Raw genomic sequence first — 17,845 nt, forward strand, 5'->3', positions numbered from 1 at the left:
TGGGTACGGAAAGTATTCAGACGCCCTAAGATTTTCCACTCTTTGTTATGTTGCAACCATTTGCTAAAATCATTTAAGTTCATTTTTTTCCACATTAATGTACACACAGCACCCCATATTGACAAAAAAAACGGAATTGTTGAAATTTTTGCAGATTTATTAAAAAAGAAAAACTGAAATTTCACACAGCCATAAGTATTCAGACCCTTGCTCAGTATTTACTAGAAGCACCCTTTTGAGTTAATACCACCATGAACCTTGTTGGGAATGATGCAACAAGTTTTTCACACCTGGATTTGGAGATCATCTGCTATTCCTCCTTGCAGATCCTCTCCAGTTGTGTCAGGTTGGATGGTGAACGTTGGTGGGTAGCCATTTTCAGGTCTTTCCAGAGATGCTCAATTGGGTTTAAGTCAGGGCTCTGGCTGGGCGATTCAAAAACAGTCCCAGAGTTGTTCTGAAGCCACTCCTTCGGTACTTTAGCTGTGTGCTTAGGGTCATTGTCTGTTTTGAAGGTGAACCTTCGGCCCAGTCTGAGGTTCTCTCTTGAGAAGGTTTTCGTCCAGGATATCCTTGTACTTGGCCGCATTCATCTTTTCTTCGATTGCAACCAGTCTCCCTGTCCCTGCAGCTGAAAAACACCCCCACAGCATGATGCTGCCACCACCACTTTTGGGACTGTATTGGACAGGTGATGAGCAGTGCCTGTTTTTCTCAACACATGCCACTTAGAATTAAGGTCAACAATTTCTATCTTGGTCTCATCAGACCAGAGAATCTTATTTCTCACCATCTTGGAGTCCTTCAGGTGTTTTTTAGCAAACTCCATGCAGGCTTTCATGTGTCCATCTCTGAGGAGAGGCTTACGTTGTGCCACTCTGCCATAAAGCCCCGACTGTTGGAGGGCTGCAGTGATGGTTGACTTTCTAGAACTTTCTCCCATCTCCCGACTGCATCTCTGAATCTCAACCACAGTGATCTTTGGTTTCTTCTTTACCTCTCTCACCAAGTCTCTTCTCCCCCAATTGCTCAGTTTGTCTGGACGGCTAGCTCTAGGAAGGGTTCTGGTCGTCCCAAACGTCTTCCATTTAAGGATTATGGAGGCCAATGTGCTCTTAGGAACCTTAAGTGCAGCAGAATTTTTTTTTAACCTTGGCCAGATCTGTGCCTTGCCACAATTCTGTCTCTGAGCTCTTCAGGCAGTTCCTTTGACCTCATGATTCTCAATTGCTCTGACATGCACTGTGAGCACACCTGTCTATATAAGGTCTTATATAGACAGGTGTGTGTCTTTCTTAATCAAATCCAATCAATATAATCAAACACAGCTGGACTCTAATGAAGGTGTAGAACCATCTCAAGGATGAGCAGAACAAATGGACAGCACCCGAGTTAAATATGAGTGTCACAGCAAAGGGTGTGAATACTTATGGCTGTGTGATATTTCAGTTTTTCTTTTTTCATAAATCAGCAAACATTTAAACAATTATGTAAAAAAAAAAATGTTAATAATTTCAACAATTCCGTTTTTTTCTGTCAATATGGGGCACTCTGTGTAATGAGGAAAAAAAGAACTTAAATGATTTTAACAAATGGCTGCAATATAACAAAGAGTGAAACATTTAAGAGGGTCTTAAAACTTTCTGTACCCACAGTAGAAAAAGTTTCAAGTAAGATTTTTAAAAAGCAGCATAAAAAGGTTCACCCTTTTCCTATTTGAAGTGCAGTCTTTTCAAGCAAAATGAATGGCCCTTTTGGATTTGGAGAGGATTGGCTGATTTCTGAAAAGAGAGTGCTAATTTGGCAAGTTTAAATCTTCATCTGAAATCTGGGTTCATGTTTAACCTTACTCTTCTACCAAAACTGCAATATAGTTTTCTATATATGAGCCATAACTGCTTAAGATTTATACTGGGCATGACACTTGTAATATTACCATAACATCTGGCATGGGCAAAGGCCTCACGGGGAGGTGAGACTGTAAATCAGCACTGTTGAGTTTATATGAGGCTGCCGTTGCTGCATGGCAGAACACTTAAGTTTAGTACCTGAAGATAAGTAATGCATATCGAGGCCATGGTCAAGTTCAAAGACTTACTGCAAGATTGTTTGTATTTTTCGGGCTTTACTTTTATCTTTATTGTATGACCTCGGCAGCATGTTGCGTCGCACAAGTGGTTAGCATCTCTGCCTCACAGTTCTGTCAAAACACTGCTCCGACCTTCCTGTGTGGAATTTGCCAGCTCTCCCCGTGCTTGCGTGGGCACCTGTAACTTCCTCCCACATTCCAAAATAATGCATATTTGGTTGATTAAAATGTGAGTGTGAATGTTTGTTTGTCTTTATGTGCCCTGCGATTGACTGGCGACCAGTCCAGGGTATACCGAGCTTTCTGCACTTAGTCAGCGTGTATACGTTCCAGCTCGCCTGCACTGCTAATAAGGATGTGTCGAGAAGATAGATGCATGGATGAATGGAGGGATGGGTGACCTCCAAGTATAACATTTTAAGTATATATAGGTATAGTATACGTTACTAAATCTTCCCTTTTAATTGCCCTTTAATTTTGAACATAATTGTAATTTCTCTTGAAGGAAGCTTTTCCTGCAAAGTACAACCCCAATTCCAATGAAGTTGGGACGTTGTGTTAAACATAAATAAAAACAGAATAAAATGATTTGCAAATCATGTTCGACCTATATTTAATTGAATACACTACAAAGACAATATATTTAATGTTCAAACTGATAAACTTGATTGTTTTTAGAAAATGTCATGGGTAATGTTTACCACTGTGTTACATCACCTTTTCTTTCATTCAATAAACGTTTGGGAACTGAGGACACTAATTGTTGAAGCTTTGTAGGTGGAATTCTTTCCCATTCTTGCTCGATGTACAGCTTCAGATGTTCAACAGTCCAGGGTCTCCGTTGTCGTATTTTACGCTTTATAATGCGCCACACATTTTCAATGGGAGAGACTGGACTGCAGGCAGGCCATGCAGTCCATGCAGTCCATGCACGCCATGGAGTCCATGCACTCTTTTACTCTGTTGTAACACGTGCAGAACGTGGTTCGGCATTGTCTTGCTGAAATAAGCAGGGGCGTCCATGAAAAAGACGTTGCTTGGATGGCAGCATATGTTTCTCCAAAACCTGTATGTACCTTTCAGCCTTAATGGTGCCTCCACAGATGTGTAAGTTACCCATGCCATTGGCACTAACACAGCCCCATACCATCACAGATGCTGGCTTTTGAACTTTGCGTCCATAGCAGTCCGGATTGGTTCTTTTCCTCTTTGGCCCGGGGCACACGATGGCCACAATTTCCCAAAATAATTTGAAATGTGGACTCGTCGGACCACAGAACAGTTTTCCACTTTGCATCAGTCCATCTTAGATGAGCTCGGGCCCAGAGAAGCCGGTGGCGTTTCTGGGTGTTGATGATAAATGGCTTTTGCTTTGCATAGTAGAGTTTCAAGTTGCACTTACGGATGTAGCGCCCAACTGTATTTACTGACATTGGTTTTCTGAAGTATTCCTGAGCCCATGTGGTGATATCTTTTACACATTGATGTCGGTTTTTGATGCAGTGCCGCCTGAGGGATCGAAGGTCACGGGCATTCAATGTTGGTTTTCGGCCTTGCCGCTTACATGCAGTGATTTCTCCAGATTCATTTTTGATCATATTATGGACCGTAGATGATGAAATCCCTAAATTCCTTGCAATAGTACGTTGAGGAACATTGTCCTTAAACTGTTCGACTATTTTCTCACACACTTGTTCACAAAGAGGTGAACCTCACCCCATCTTTGCTTGTGAATGACTGAGCAATTCAGGGAAGCTCTTTTTTGCCACCTGTCCCAGCTTTTTTGGAACGTGTTGCAGCCATAAAATTCTAAGTTAATGATTATTTGCTAAAAACAATAAAGTTGATCAGTTTGAACATTAAATATCTTGTCTTTGTAGTGAATTCAATTAAATATAGGTTGAACATGATCTGCAAATCATTGTATTCTGTTTTTATTTATGTTTAACACAACGTCCCAACTTCATTGGAATTAGGGTTGCAATAGAATGGGTAATTAATTGTCAATGCCTATTAACAACGAAAGATAAGAAAAACGGTACTCCAAAGTGGACTTGATAAATTAATCCATATAGTATATCCTTTGCCATGCTCGTTATTTTTACTATGCCTTTTTACTATACTATCCTTCAGGTTTTGAGCTATCCCATTGTGATGAACCAGGTGTGCCACAATTTGGCTTTAAAGTCAGTGACCGGGGTCACTTTTCTGGAAGTGCGATCTCATATGGCTGTGACCAAGGTTACACCCTACACGGAAGTGGCATAATCAAGTGCATGACTGGCGAGAGAAGGGCGTGGGACAACAGCCTACCATCATGTATAGGTAAGTTATTATTATTATTCATTATTGAATCATTCTTTCTACTGGCAAAGTCAAATAATGTATTTAAATGTATTACAACTATACAAGCCCAACAAATAACTTTTACCTTTACATTGGAGCCAATCAATCAAATATTAGTTGAAAATGTAAATGGAAATTCAGAAGGACAAACTTCTCCTAGATTTTCAACCTCACACCTTTTTCTTTTTTCTGTAGTTAAGTGGTTCAAAAAATTTTAATTCTTAAATTGGTGGTAAGTGGTTTGCTGACTTTTGCAATAATCAGCAGGACTTAAATTTCCTTCATAGTGGTCTTTCAAAAGGTCATTAACAATTTAAAACTGATTTGGTGAATCCTACGGAACTCCTCGATTTTATACTGAATTTGAACATTTTTAACACTGGCCAATTACTGAAGGGTTATCATTATTGTCGAGGTCTTGTATTTGTGTGTTGAATGTTGAATAGTATTATCACCCTATTACCTTGGGCCGCAATGTAGCTCCTGTCAAGGATTTCCCCCCCTTTATTTCTTATTATACCATGGACTGTTACAATCTAATGCAAATCTCATACTAATTAAACACCATTTGTTCTTTTAATATACACAGCACGATAATAATAGATATTTCAGCTTGCCTGTAATGCGAGAACCAGCCCAATATTCTCTAGAATGCTTTCTGTCTTAAAATAATAATAATAATAATAATAATAATAATAATAATTGTGACTTTCAAAGGAACATCCTTTGTTGTTTTCCATTTACCTCCAAGCAGGAAAAATTCAAATCTCTGTTGAACTAAAACTGGTGTCCTTCATTATCTGGAAAACTATACCTCGTTTCAGCATACCTATTGTTTATTTTTGAGTGTGTGTGTGTGCGTGTGTGTGTGTGTGTGTCTGTGTGCATGTGCATGTGTGTGTGTGTATGCACTCAGCGGAGTGTGGTGGCAGTTTTAAGGGGAAATCTTCAGGCCGCATCCTTTCACCTGGTTATCCCTTCCCTTATGACAACAACCTGAGGTGCACATGGAGCATTGAGGTCAACTCTGGAAATATTGTCAGGTAACTCCAGTTGGTAATACAGTAAATGCCCATAGAAGACAGGTGTATGTAAAATGTGATACTGTTTGCCTCACTTTCATTGTATCAAAGCAATTATTAATATTTCAGTGGAAAATCTAATTTAGCAAACAAACAACAACAACAACAAAATGATATAATTGAGCTAGAAAAGCAACTGTGTGAGGATAGGAAAATTCATTACACATACGTTTGTGTGTAAATTGCACATGGTGGATGAAGTGAAGTCCTGAAAGAAAACTTTATACAGTAGAAGAGGTCTTGGTGGAGTAAAAATGATTTGATACAGCCAGTTATACATTGTCTGTTTAAAAAATGTTTCATAATATCTCTGGATGAGAGTGCTGATGCAAAGCCTCTGTTGTTGTATTTTCAACTTAATCAGACATTGAACGATTGCAGCAAATCTCAACAGGAATGCCCAAAAGTGTAAGAATGCTCTCTAAATTGATTTCTCATTTGACCTGACTCTAATCTTCTAAAGTTCTATTAAACCTCAACTTCCCCTCTAAGAAAGACTTGTGCAAGTTGTTTTTAGGAAGCCATATTTTTTTTGCTTGATGAAATACTACAACAAATTGTCTAATCAAATATAACTGATATCCATCCTATTACTTAGTAATAGTCCAAAGTGAATGAACAGAACTGGAGCCTTTATAACCATATTCTTATCCTACTTCTTACAGCCTCCAGTTTCTCGCTTTCGACACTGAGGCATCCCATGATATTCTTAAGGTGTGGGATGGGCCTCCGGAAAATGAAATGCCTCTGAAGGAGGTTAGCGGCTCACTGCTGCCTGAGGGGATTCACTCTACTCTCAATGTGGTCACAATTCAGTTTGAAACGGACTTTTATATCACCAAGTCTGGGTTTGCCATTGACTTCTCCAGTAAGTATTTTCGTCATACTAGAAGACAGTGTCCTAGTGTTTCTTCATATGATGTGAACATTGTTAGAATGAGGTGTGATAATGGGTTAGGGTTAGGTGTAGTCCTGGTGTCTGCCAGGACTAGTGGCCTTAAAGAGCTCAAATCAGTATTGTCAATCCAAGTGCTGCTTTTTTAATCGTGTGATATCTTACAAAGGGATGAGTCTCTTGCATTGCTCATTTTTACCAGTATGTTACACTCTTCTGTTTATTGCACGTTATGGAGTAAAAAAACAACCACCCAGGCACAATCACACGTAAATCTCTGTCCAGTCTGTATATTCAAGTCATATTTTATGAATTTAGATATTTTCGTTGTACAAAAAAAAAATGCTTTTGTACGGTTTCCTTCATTGTTTGAAAGCAAGTATTGATCCTAGAAATGCATTTTAACACATTATGACTTTCATAATTCAAATTACATACATCTAATTAAAAAAAAATATATTATTTGTCCCGGGGCTGATCCTCCAAAGTCCATTCTCACTTTCAAAGCCTTTCACAACCCGACCCCTTAATACCACGCAGATCTGCTCCATTGCAATATTCCATCCCATTCACTCCACTCTTCTCACACCAACCTCTTGCATCCACCTACTAGGACCAAGCAGCAAACCTGGGTGGGGGGACAGAACATTTTCCGTCGCTGTCCCCTCCCTTGTGTACAGTGTGTTTACTTTCTGAGTGCTTGATTATTACATTTTATTATTGTAGTTATTATAAACTAAATACAAATAAAATGATGAAACATTATTTGCGGAACTTAACATTTACAAACAGTACTCTACACAGACAGTATTTACACAAGATGCAACATTATTTTTGTCCATTTAGAATGCCCATTATGTATTGTGAATGTCTGTATGATATTTAAACATAAGTGTGTGTGTGTGTGTGTGTGTGTGTGTGTGTGTGTGTGTGTGTTTCCCCTCAGGTTCTCTTGCCACTGCCTGCAGAGATCCAGGTATTCCCATGAATGGCAGTCGCAACGGGGAAGGCCGGGAGCCCGGTGACTCTGTGACCTTCTCTTGTGATCCGGGATATGAATTGCAGGGGGAGAGCAGAATCACCTGCATCCAAGTAGAAAATAGATACTACTGGCAACCCAGCCCTCCAAGCTGCATCGGTGAGAAGGGTGGGAGGGGTGGAATAGCGTGAGTCAGAGGAGACAGATGAGTAAAAGTGATAGAGAGTGATATGTGGTATAAAAAGCTAGAGAGGGGAGGACAGAAAAGCTGGGGATCAAAGTGAAAAAAAGAGGAGAGATTTTGGTCTTAACAGGTTACAACAGCGTCTAATTTTTGCTGATATGTTGGTCATACAAAACTATTTTGGCACGTTTGTGCTGTAATCAGCTCTTAGGGGGACAAATCCACTTTTATCACTATTTCAGGACTCTATACCCCCCTACACATGGTCTTATTAAGGCTTAACAGCTAATTACCTTACAATGCAATTACAAATAATTACTCTAAGTAGGTGTGAAGAAATAGATGTTCTTGAATCACTGCCAAATAGTCTTACTTGAGCGCGAGAAGTCTTTAGTCTCTCTCTCGCAGTTAGCTCGCGTAGTGTGACTCAGGTAGTTGTACTTAAACTAATGTGCATCTTATGCTCATGTTGTCACTCAAGGTGGAATGTTTGAGTATTTTAAATATAATTTCAATATGTCAGCAAGTGCTTCTTCTGTAGTGGATCTTTCACTGTGATAGAAAGATATTGAGAGCAAAATGAAAGTACATTTGTGATTGTTGTGTCTCTCTCGTCTCTTAATTTGCCTGAAGCTCCATGTGGAGGGAATGTAACTGGATCTTCAGGATTCATCCTGTCACCCAACTACCCACACCCCTACCCACACAGTAAAGACTGTGACTGGCTTATTGCTGTCCACTCTGACTATGTCATCTCCTTGGCCTTTATCAGGTATATTAATCTGCTACACTGTCCACTTAATCACTGAAAATAACGCATTCCCAAATGGCGGCATGAAATGAAAAACAGAGGGATTTAGTCACAGTCGGTCTTCATGTTAGAGTTCAGGATTTAATTAGACTGTTTGGGGGGAATAACATCATCATTTTCGATTTTAGTACCTTGGGTAAGGAGAAAAGGAAGACTTAATGTTAGTCGTTCCCATATACATGGTTCAGTATCTCACACAACTGAGCTTTCTCGAAACGTGGTGTTTTTTTCTAACCTGAAACTGAACGCGGTTCTCAGTCAATGCACCGCAGCGCAGGTTGCACCTCGGAATTGCTTGTTCTCTGTGACGGAACCAGCTGTAACATCACTGAGCAAACTTGGCCATGTCTGCGCAGTCATGCACTTGGGTTTGAGTCCAGGTGTGTTGGGAGATAAGAGAAAAAGCAGCACTTAGGGAGGGGGATGATTCAAAAGCAGATATTATTGCTGCTTTGCTGAAATGCTGTAAAAGAGCATTTTCAGATGAGTACTTTATATTACAGGAAGAGGTGTGATATGAGTGCAACTCATTTACTATGCTGCATGATACTCAGAAGCTGTTACATTATTAATTACAATTTAGGCGTGTAGCAGCAAGTCTGGCAGGGTAAGACGGGCCTGAGGGCAGTCCTACTCTTCACTGTTGAATATTCTTTCATGAAGGACTCAAGGATTGCTCCTGCGGCAGTGTCATGTTTATTTCTATACAATTTTGTCTTGAAAAATAAAGGTGGTTTGTGACCTGGGATTGCCATTTGAAAGGATTGAGGCATCATTTGAATTGTAGTTGCCTCCATTCAACTAGATGCAATTATCTCTAAGCTATTTTACATTTTTGTCCTAAAGTATGCTCATGATTTTGAAAAAGAAGCTCTGCTCTCTGCCTCACCGTGGAAAGTGATTTGATATACAAAGCAACAATATGAAATGTTCTTTTCACACTGCATTTCCACTGCGATCTGGGAAGATTTTGTGCCACAACGTTGTCACAACAATTTAATCTCTCCGCACATCATCTGGGAGTTATTATTTTTTAAAATCTTTTTGTCAGGAGATATCAAACAAATTGCACAACTCACTCCTCACATTACAGTGCATACAGTCTATTGTCAAACCTGAGCATATTTCAAATCTCATATACTGTGCAGTGTGTGGAACTGGAATTCAGACGTTGCAAATAATAGTTTTTTCTGATTGTGTTTACTTCTCTTACAGCTTCAGTATTGAACCCAACTATGATTTCTTGTACATCTATGATGGGCCAGACAGCAGCACTCATCTGATTGGCAGTTTCCAGGACAGTAAACTTCCTGAAAAGATTGAGAGCTCCTCCAACTTCATGTACTTGGCATTTCGTAGTGACGGCTCTGTGAGCTACACTGGCTTTCATTTAGAGTACAAAGGTACTGTGAAGATTTGGCCTTCTATGAGCATGCTGTATTTAGTCACATGCATAAAGACGTATGAGGTCCAGTGCATCTTTGAGGTTGGCTGTGTTGCATACACTGTATTTTTTTCTGATTGCACTTCTCATCCATATGTAACGAGTGTTGTTGTATGCTACTTCAACAATTTAGTTTAATGAAATGGAAGACTCTAAATTGCCCGTAGGTGTGAATGTGAGTGCGAATGATTGTTTGTTTACTATGTGCCCTGCGATTGGCTGGCAACCAGTTCAGGGTGTAACCCGCCTCCTGCCCGTTGATAGCTGAGATAGGCTCCAGCACTCCCGCAACCCTCGTGAGGATAAGCGGCTCAGAAAATGGATGGAAATGGTCCCTTGTGTGTCCCTTGTGATGCATGCAAGTAATCTGCGCTAGAATCTTCTCATGTTCATAACCTCTCGGTGGCACAGCAGTCTTCTTCTTTTGAATGTTTCCTTTTTGATTGTCAGCCAAACTGCGGGAGGCCTGTTTTGATCCAGGGAATGTGATGAATGGCACAAAAATGGGCACTGACTACAAGCTTGGATCAATGGTTACATTTAATTGTGAGGCCGGATACCTACTGCAAGGCTATTCTACTCTGACATGTGTCATGGGCAACAGCAAGAGACCAGAATGGGACAGAGGCAAGCCAAGTTGTCAAGGTGAGAAGCAAAGCTGCCGGGTCTATCAGTGATGCTTTGTGATACAATGACTGCTGTGTGATAAATGAGTTTAAGTACGCATTCAAAGAAAGCATTAAAATCAATGCACATGGGTATTGTGCACCATTGTAAAATAAAAGTCATGAACTTCTGAGATAACCACCTACCTGTACCCTTTTTCAGTCACATTAACTTAAAAAAAATAAAAAAAGGTTTTTAAAATATTTAATCTGGCATGCCAGAATTAGAATGCTGCTCATGCTTTCATCTGTGGGCGGGTGGCACTGACAAGCTATCCATAACTTTTACAGTCCCTCCACCGGCCTGGATGTTTATTAAAGTGTCCAATCACCAACTCTCAATTTAGTAGTTCCATCCTGAAACCAAATTTGAACTGATGACTTTACAGTCCAAAGGCTAAATCTAAAGGGCTCAGCTGCCCAGTCAATGTGCAGCCTTTGGATGTCCCTGTGCATAATACAGCAAGTAACTCAAGGTGATGAAGCATCAATAAACAGGAAAACATGCCGCTACATGCAGAGATGTTACCCCTACCCACCATCCTTGTTGTTGAACATTACTGAAGAGCGTATGTTCTACAGTAGTAGGACATATTTTAATAACAACTAGTAATATCTATCCACAGTATATCCACTTCAAAATGATGAAAGCGTTTGCTCTCCCACCCTGAATTTCCACTGAATCCATTGCCTCCATTTTCCATCTCAAACGTTCCACCTTCAGTATATTAGATTTGTTCTGCTGTGCTGTGGCAGTTCCATTATCACCCATATCTGCCTGAGTGATTTGGACTACGGGGCTGGCTCAATATGCTTTAAATGTATTCCATTTAAAATCTAAAAAACAAAACAAAACACAAAAACATTGGCCCTTCTATTTACAGCTCCCTCTCTTAACTTTATAATGTTATAAAATATCAGGCGGTAGCTTAATGAACAAATCCTGTTTCTGTAAGAGTCTTTTCCTTATCAATGCACGTGATCAGCCTCTCTTTTACGTCTAAAATTCACACATTATCTTGGCACTTATTTTAGACATTTTCTTTCCATCCCCATTTTCTTCTTTTGTATTTGGCCTAATTTGCAGCATGATCGTTATGTTTTAGAATTATTTCCAAAGGCCATCTGTCTTATTTAGCTTTGTACTCATCCATGCCAGAAATGTGTATTTGGCATTTCATCACACACAGGTTACAGAATTTCAGTGACATCTCATGGTCTGTCGTCTATGGTGCTGTAAGGCTCTTTCATGTGTAGGACTCTTCAGACTACAATTGCTTGAAAGGGACTTGTCAGTGTTAAGAAGGTCCCTGTCACAAACACTTGGTTCAATCACTATGTCCTGGAAAAGTCATTGGATGTCAGCTCTGGAGAAGAGTGGACACTGAATGTTTTATTGATCGATCGATTGATTTATTTATATTAGTTAATAATACTGATCTCCAGGAATGTATTTTAGATTTAATCTAAAAAATCTGACCTTACTGATCTCCAGGAATGTATTTTAGATTTAATCTAAAAAATATATTTTTAGCTTCATCAGAAATATTGTTCTAAAAGCAAAGACTGTTTTTTGTTTTGAACAATTTACCATCGAGTCTTGCAGCTAGGGTAATTGGATTTGCAGGCATGATTGCGTGTTTGTTGATGGATGGCATTTTGATGTATTTGGAAGACTGAAGCACTTTCCGGGCTTGTTTTATTCCCCTTTGGGTTTTAAACATGTAAACATAAATTAGACCCCCTTGTCTGTCTATTTAGAGCTCACAGTGGCTTTCGAAAAAGTCCCAGAAGTGTCTCTCAAATGACAAATTATTTTGGTATCCCAGTACTGTATATATGTCAGCAGGTAAAAATCCAGTGGTGACATTTTGTGATACAAATGCTTATGTGTGCACTTGCTGATAGCACAATATTGCTTTATTTCCCCAGGTGTTGGAAGCTGCTTTTTTCACATTTGTTAACTGTATCTCTGTTGCTTCCCTTCCTGTCACCATAGCTCCCTGCGGTGGTCACTTCAGCGATTCAGAGGGCACCGTGCTGTCCCCAAACTATCCACATAATTACACCAAAGACCAGAGCTGTGTGTACGACATCTTTGTCCCAGGGGACTTTGGTAAGCCTTTTAAGCATTACTTCCCATGAATTGAGTTGGAAAAGTACTCAGTAGCTGCCTATAACCCGTTTGTATGGTCGGTGTATTTCACTTTACAAATATGGAAAAAATGCAAGGGCTGAGTGAATATGTGGTTTTTGTGGATGGTCAGTTAATGATGAGGTACATGGACTGTGTGGGAACAAATCAGGCTCACACTCAAAACATGGTCACTCTTGCAATTTATTTCCCTGTAGTGCATCTATTTTATAGCAAGACAAATGCAATTTACTGTGCTGAATATGAAGGATAAACATCCAGAACAAAATAAAAAGAAAGCCAATAGCATAGAGACATATTGGAAATGTATAATTAAAGTACAAATCATTATACAATACAGTCTCATGAAATGATGAAACAACGAATCAGCACATTATAATTTACAGAGCGATAAAACAGAGAAGTTATAAAGTTCATTCATATTGTAGAAATAATTGTTTATTTTGGATACAAATGTCTGGTGTGCAGCATAACAGCTAAATTCTGCTTCACTGGACTTTTTGCTGACTTAAGACAATAGATCTAAGGCTATATTCACACTGCAGGTCAATTCTGATTTTTATATCCAATGTAACATGTATCTGATTTTTTCATGTCAATGTGAACAGTAAAATTCAGATATCGATGCTATCCAGGCTATACGTCATCAAAAGGAGACAAAACAGACACGCAACAAAAGCAATGGTGGACAAAGGAGCAGAACAGTGGCAAAAAGACAATGCTTTAGAACTGATAAATACAGGAAAATGTTGGCTCAGGTAAAAAAAAAATAAAAATCCTTTAAATTTCCACAAATTAATCAAGACCTACATGCGGGGCCATATTTGCCTCCGTAAACACACGGTGCATCGTGTTTTTGCGCATACGAAACGTAACATCCTGTTTTGTGCGCATGCGTGTCACTTCACGGACACAATCCGTTCATAGCAGAAGTCGCATTTGTTTTTGTTATGTGAACGACTACATAAAAAGATCGGAACATGAATTCTGCATCATACCCTGCAGTGTGAACACAGCCTAAGAACTCTACTTGGTTTCGTATTCTTTAAGTAGATCTGTGAAGTATTCTGGGAATAAGCAATTTAGGCATTTGTAGCAGTGGTTGAAAATTATATGCTTTAACTCCATTCGTTTCTCTATTTGAACTAGAGTATTGTGTTCATATCGCTACAAAACCTTTTACTCTGGCTATAGGTTTGTAGAAGGATGCTTTGATGGCTTCCATACTGCTGATAAGTCTGTCTCTTAAGCAGAAGATGGGTTTTAAGCCTGCACTACATTGTATGATTTGGCTGTCTCGGATTATTAAAAATCATAGGACAAATGCTCACGCTCTTCTATTTTTATGACAAACAAAATCGTCCCTGTTTTGTCCGTATTCAAATTAAAGCAATTTGGCTTATTTGCTCAAAGCACTTTAACAGTATGTCATCTGGTCTGAAAGTGGCATATTTCTCTGTCATCTGCAACTTTTAGACTTTAATTTTTATGTTGGATGGTTCCAGTACTGTATAGTGCAGTTGTTTAACATTCAGTGAGCGAAGACCTGCACCATTCTTGACTGTCTCGTTAAAGGCAATGGTGGCGAGTGAGTATATTTGTTGGCGGGTTGGTGTACTACACTACACTTAATTACTAATTCAATTTGTGAATCATGTAGGTCTGGTTTTACACTCTATTCTCTGTGTCTCTAATTTTGCAAGGTAACAAATGAGCCATTTTAGCATCTCTATAGCATCAATGTTGAGTATAGCATCAATGTTGAGTAAAATAAAGTGTCCCACTGCAGTAAATTCACTGTTATAAAAACACCTTAAACGAATTGCATCGGTTCTTCTCTACACTGATTGGTGGGCTTGAGTGAAATGAGATCACTGTGCTGTTCCTCTGTTGCCACTGACCATTGCTTATTGTGTGTGCGCGTGTATGTATATATGTGTGTGTTTTCTAGTCATTAAATAATGTTACATTTTTGAAATATTTACGAAACCTCTGTGGAGTGTGTCTGTGACTCAAAAAGCAAAAATCCAAGAAACTCATTCACTCAGACTTTTGTTTTAACCTGAACACTTCCATTGTTTATTTGATGATAATTAAAGAAGACATGCAGTAGTCACATTTAACACCATGCATATCTGCATTTTATGCCCATTCTTTGTGATAGAGAACAGGCTCTCACCAATTTGTTTTTGTAGAAATACACGTATTGTCAGAAGGAGTTTGTATTCTATTACATCAGCAACATGCTCCAGCACGCCCGCGACCCTAGTGAGGATAAGCGGTGCAGAAAATGGATGGATGGACATGTTACAAATGTCATTTTTAATCCAAGCTAGGTTGAATGGCCCAGGTGTAACTCACAATTGCTTACTTGTTTTTGTAAACACTAGAAATGTCAATGTGATAGCTGAGATCAGTACACATGAAATTATTTGACTTTATATGCATCCTGCACATATACAATATCAACAATGTCAAATTATGCCCCTCATTGGGACATCGTATCAACCTAGTAGCACGGACAGGGAAAGGTCAAAAGGAAATAGTATGACTCTCAGGGGTTTTATACCTTGGCTATGTTCTATGGATTTATATCTTTTGCAAACATAGTGTAGTTTCAAGGTTGTAGAAAGACCACAACATAAATTTCTGTTTGTGTGTATGTGTCTAAACCTGTTATCCAGAGCTGCTTCAAAGCACAGTGTTAACGATATGTAGGGATGGCAAAATGACTGATTAATTGAGTAATTGATTGGCAAAAAATCACTTGATGTGTATATAAAAGAGATTGTGGAAAGATCACAACTTTAAGCAATTCGGGTAAAATGGAATACACTGTACTACCTTCTAGTTTGTAGCCTGAAGTAGAACAATAAGTTGTCAACTGATACCTTCATCAATACAGGCCTCCTCTATGCCTCCTCTATGCGAACTGCCCTGGACAGCATTATTCTGATATAATACATAGAACACTGCATTAAAGAATCAAAACTGGAGTTCAGTCCACTTAGAGATTCTCCAATTCCCTGAAAAGATTTATATATTACAATCAATTGTCTGTTAAGATTCTCAGTCATCCAAATCATGGTAATCAACAGAAGTCTTTCTGGGTTGTTTAAGACACTTCGTCAGTTCAACATTTTAGGTGTTGAGTCCTCTGATTTATTTTTCTGGTTTATCTGGTGGGTGGGTGCCCTGGTGGTGGTTACATGAGAGTTATAGTTGTTACCAGCTGTGGCTGGTGAATGAACATTTTGCATAACAACCAGTTGTTCACCTGCCCTGTGGTGGTGGTTAGTGGCCAATCCAGAGAGTAATTTATCCTTTATTAGCTTTGATCGATGAAATGTGGTCATATGCCCATCCCTAGTTCCTTGTCAGAAAAATGAACTGTCTCAGAATGTTGTGCAGTTAACATCTAACTAATGCAACAACATGTTATTCATGATGATTGCGAATAAATAATGAATAATAGAATAAACCTGGATGCTTGGGACTGGGTTGGCAGCCACATAACAGAGAGTGCCAGGTTGAAATTTTGAATTAAAGCCAAGAATAGACATAACACCGGTAGACTGATCCTGGTGAAAGTTGTCTTCTATCCTCATTAGCTTATTATGGCAGTGACTCAGAGCTGTACATTTCACAGCCCCAGTTGATCTTGAATGGAACACCCAAAACAGGACTATCAAATGTGAGTCTAGACAATAATCAACCTAGAATTTCTGGATAATATAAAGGGCTCTATTTTCGTAGACGGTGCATCTGCAGTTGAATGTAAATGCTGGTGGATCCTGATTTTTGTGCAAGCGCAATGCTCGCTGTGTGTGTTTACAAAATTTGGCAGACCACTCTACGCCAAGCTTGCCATTCTGGCTGAGCGAGGGTGTGCCCTTGGAGATGCACCCGGTGGAGTGACCATTTGGTGGCAGAAAGTCTGTCTGAACTTGCAGCGGCTGAAATAAGTATTTAACACGTCATAACACATCATTTGGACAAGCCAGTTAAATACTTGGAGAATATAGTCTGGTCTGATGAGAACAAAATTGAACTCTTTGGATGCCATAATGCACACCATGTTTGGAGGAGAGCTGGCCCAGCCAATCACCTGACTTGAATCCAATCGAAACTCTATGGAAAGAACTGAAACTACCCACAATTGAGGACTTGCACGCTGCCAGAACTAAGACAAGGGCGTGCAAAATCCTCTCGGACCGTCTGCACCCCGGTCACCAGCTCTTCCAGCTCCTTCCCTCAGGTAGGCGCTACCGATCAACGCAAACTAGAACTAGTAGACATTCCAACAGCTTCTTCCCTCTTGCGATCAACTTCTTAAACACCTAACCTATAATTCCATTACAATAAGCTGGCAGTTTTTGACTTGAGTTCGTTGTCACATTTCTGTGGGGCCAATTATGTATTACTCGTGCACTCACTGTAGTTGTCTCGCCATGCTGCACTATTTGCATATACTGGCCACTCATGCCAGAGTAGCATCTGCTCCATTTGCACACGGACTGAGGAGTATCTGTAACATTTGCACAACCAACATTGTCCCAGATGATCCCACTACTCGTCACTTTAAACCGCATACACTCCTTGAAGTCTCAGCGCCCTTTGCACTTTGGTCATTGCACCGGACTATCGCAATATTAGTCATTCGAACTGCTCTAAGTGCTAGAGGACTCTGCATCTTTTTGCACAATTGTTTTTTGTCAATGTCTTTATGTCTCCAAAGTGTTCTGTAAATTGACTGTCTGTTGTACTAGAGCGGCTCCAACTACCGGAGACAAATTCCTTGTGTGTTTTGGACATACTTGGCAAATAAAGATGATTCTGATTCTGATTCTGATTCTGACCATGTTTGGAGGAGAGATGGCCCAGCCAATCACCTGACTTGAATCCAATCGAAACTCTATGGGAAGAACTGAAACTCAAGGTCTATGAAAGAAGCCCACGGAACCTTCAAGATTTGAAGACTGCTTGTGTGAGGGAATGGGCCAAAATCACACCAGAGCAATGCGTGCAACTAGGTTTTCCATAGAGGACTCGTCTTGATGCTGTCATTGCAAACAAAGGCTTTTATACAAACTATTAAATAAATACCAGTTGGCGTGTTCAATACTTTTTCCCTGTGGCATTTCACATTATTACACACAACTTAATTTCTGAGCTTATGTGTTCTACTTTCTTTG

General features: G+C 39.6%; 1 protein-coding gene across 1 annotated transcript in view; it reads left to right on the plus strand.

Moving 5' to 3' along the window:
• The window catches only part of LOC133401234 (CUB and sushi domain-containing protein 3-like), a 260,580-nt gene that overhangs the window by 105,624 nt on the left and 137,111 nt on the right, over positions 1-17,845 (plus strand). The window contains 8 exon segments of the mRNA XM_061673947.1: positions 4,223-4,414; positions 5,352-5,478; positions 6,183-6,385; positions 7,359-7,550; positions 8,209-8,347; positions 9,602-9,789; positions 10,281-10,475; positions 12,495-12,611. Of these exon segments, the coding sequence (XP_061529931.1) occupies positions 4,223-4,414; positions 5,352-5,478; positions 6,183-6,385; positions 7,359-7,550; positions 8,209-8,347; positions 9,602-9,789; positions 10,281-10,475; positions 12,495-12,611 (1,353 nt within the window).

The sequence above is a fragment of the Phycodurus eques genome, chromosome 4 (assembly GCF_024500275.1).
Source record: "Phycodurus eques isolate BA_2022a chromosome 4, UOR_Pequ_1.1, whole genome shotgun sequence".
NCBI lineage: Eukaryota > Metazoa > Chordata > Actinopteri > Syngnathiformes > Syngnathidae > Phycodurus > Phycodurus eques.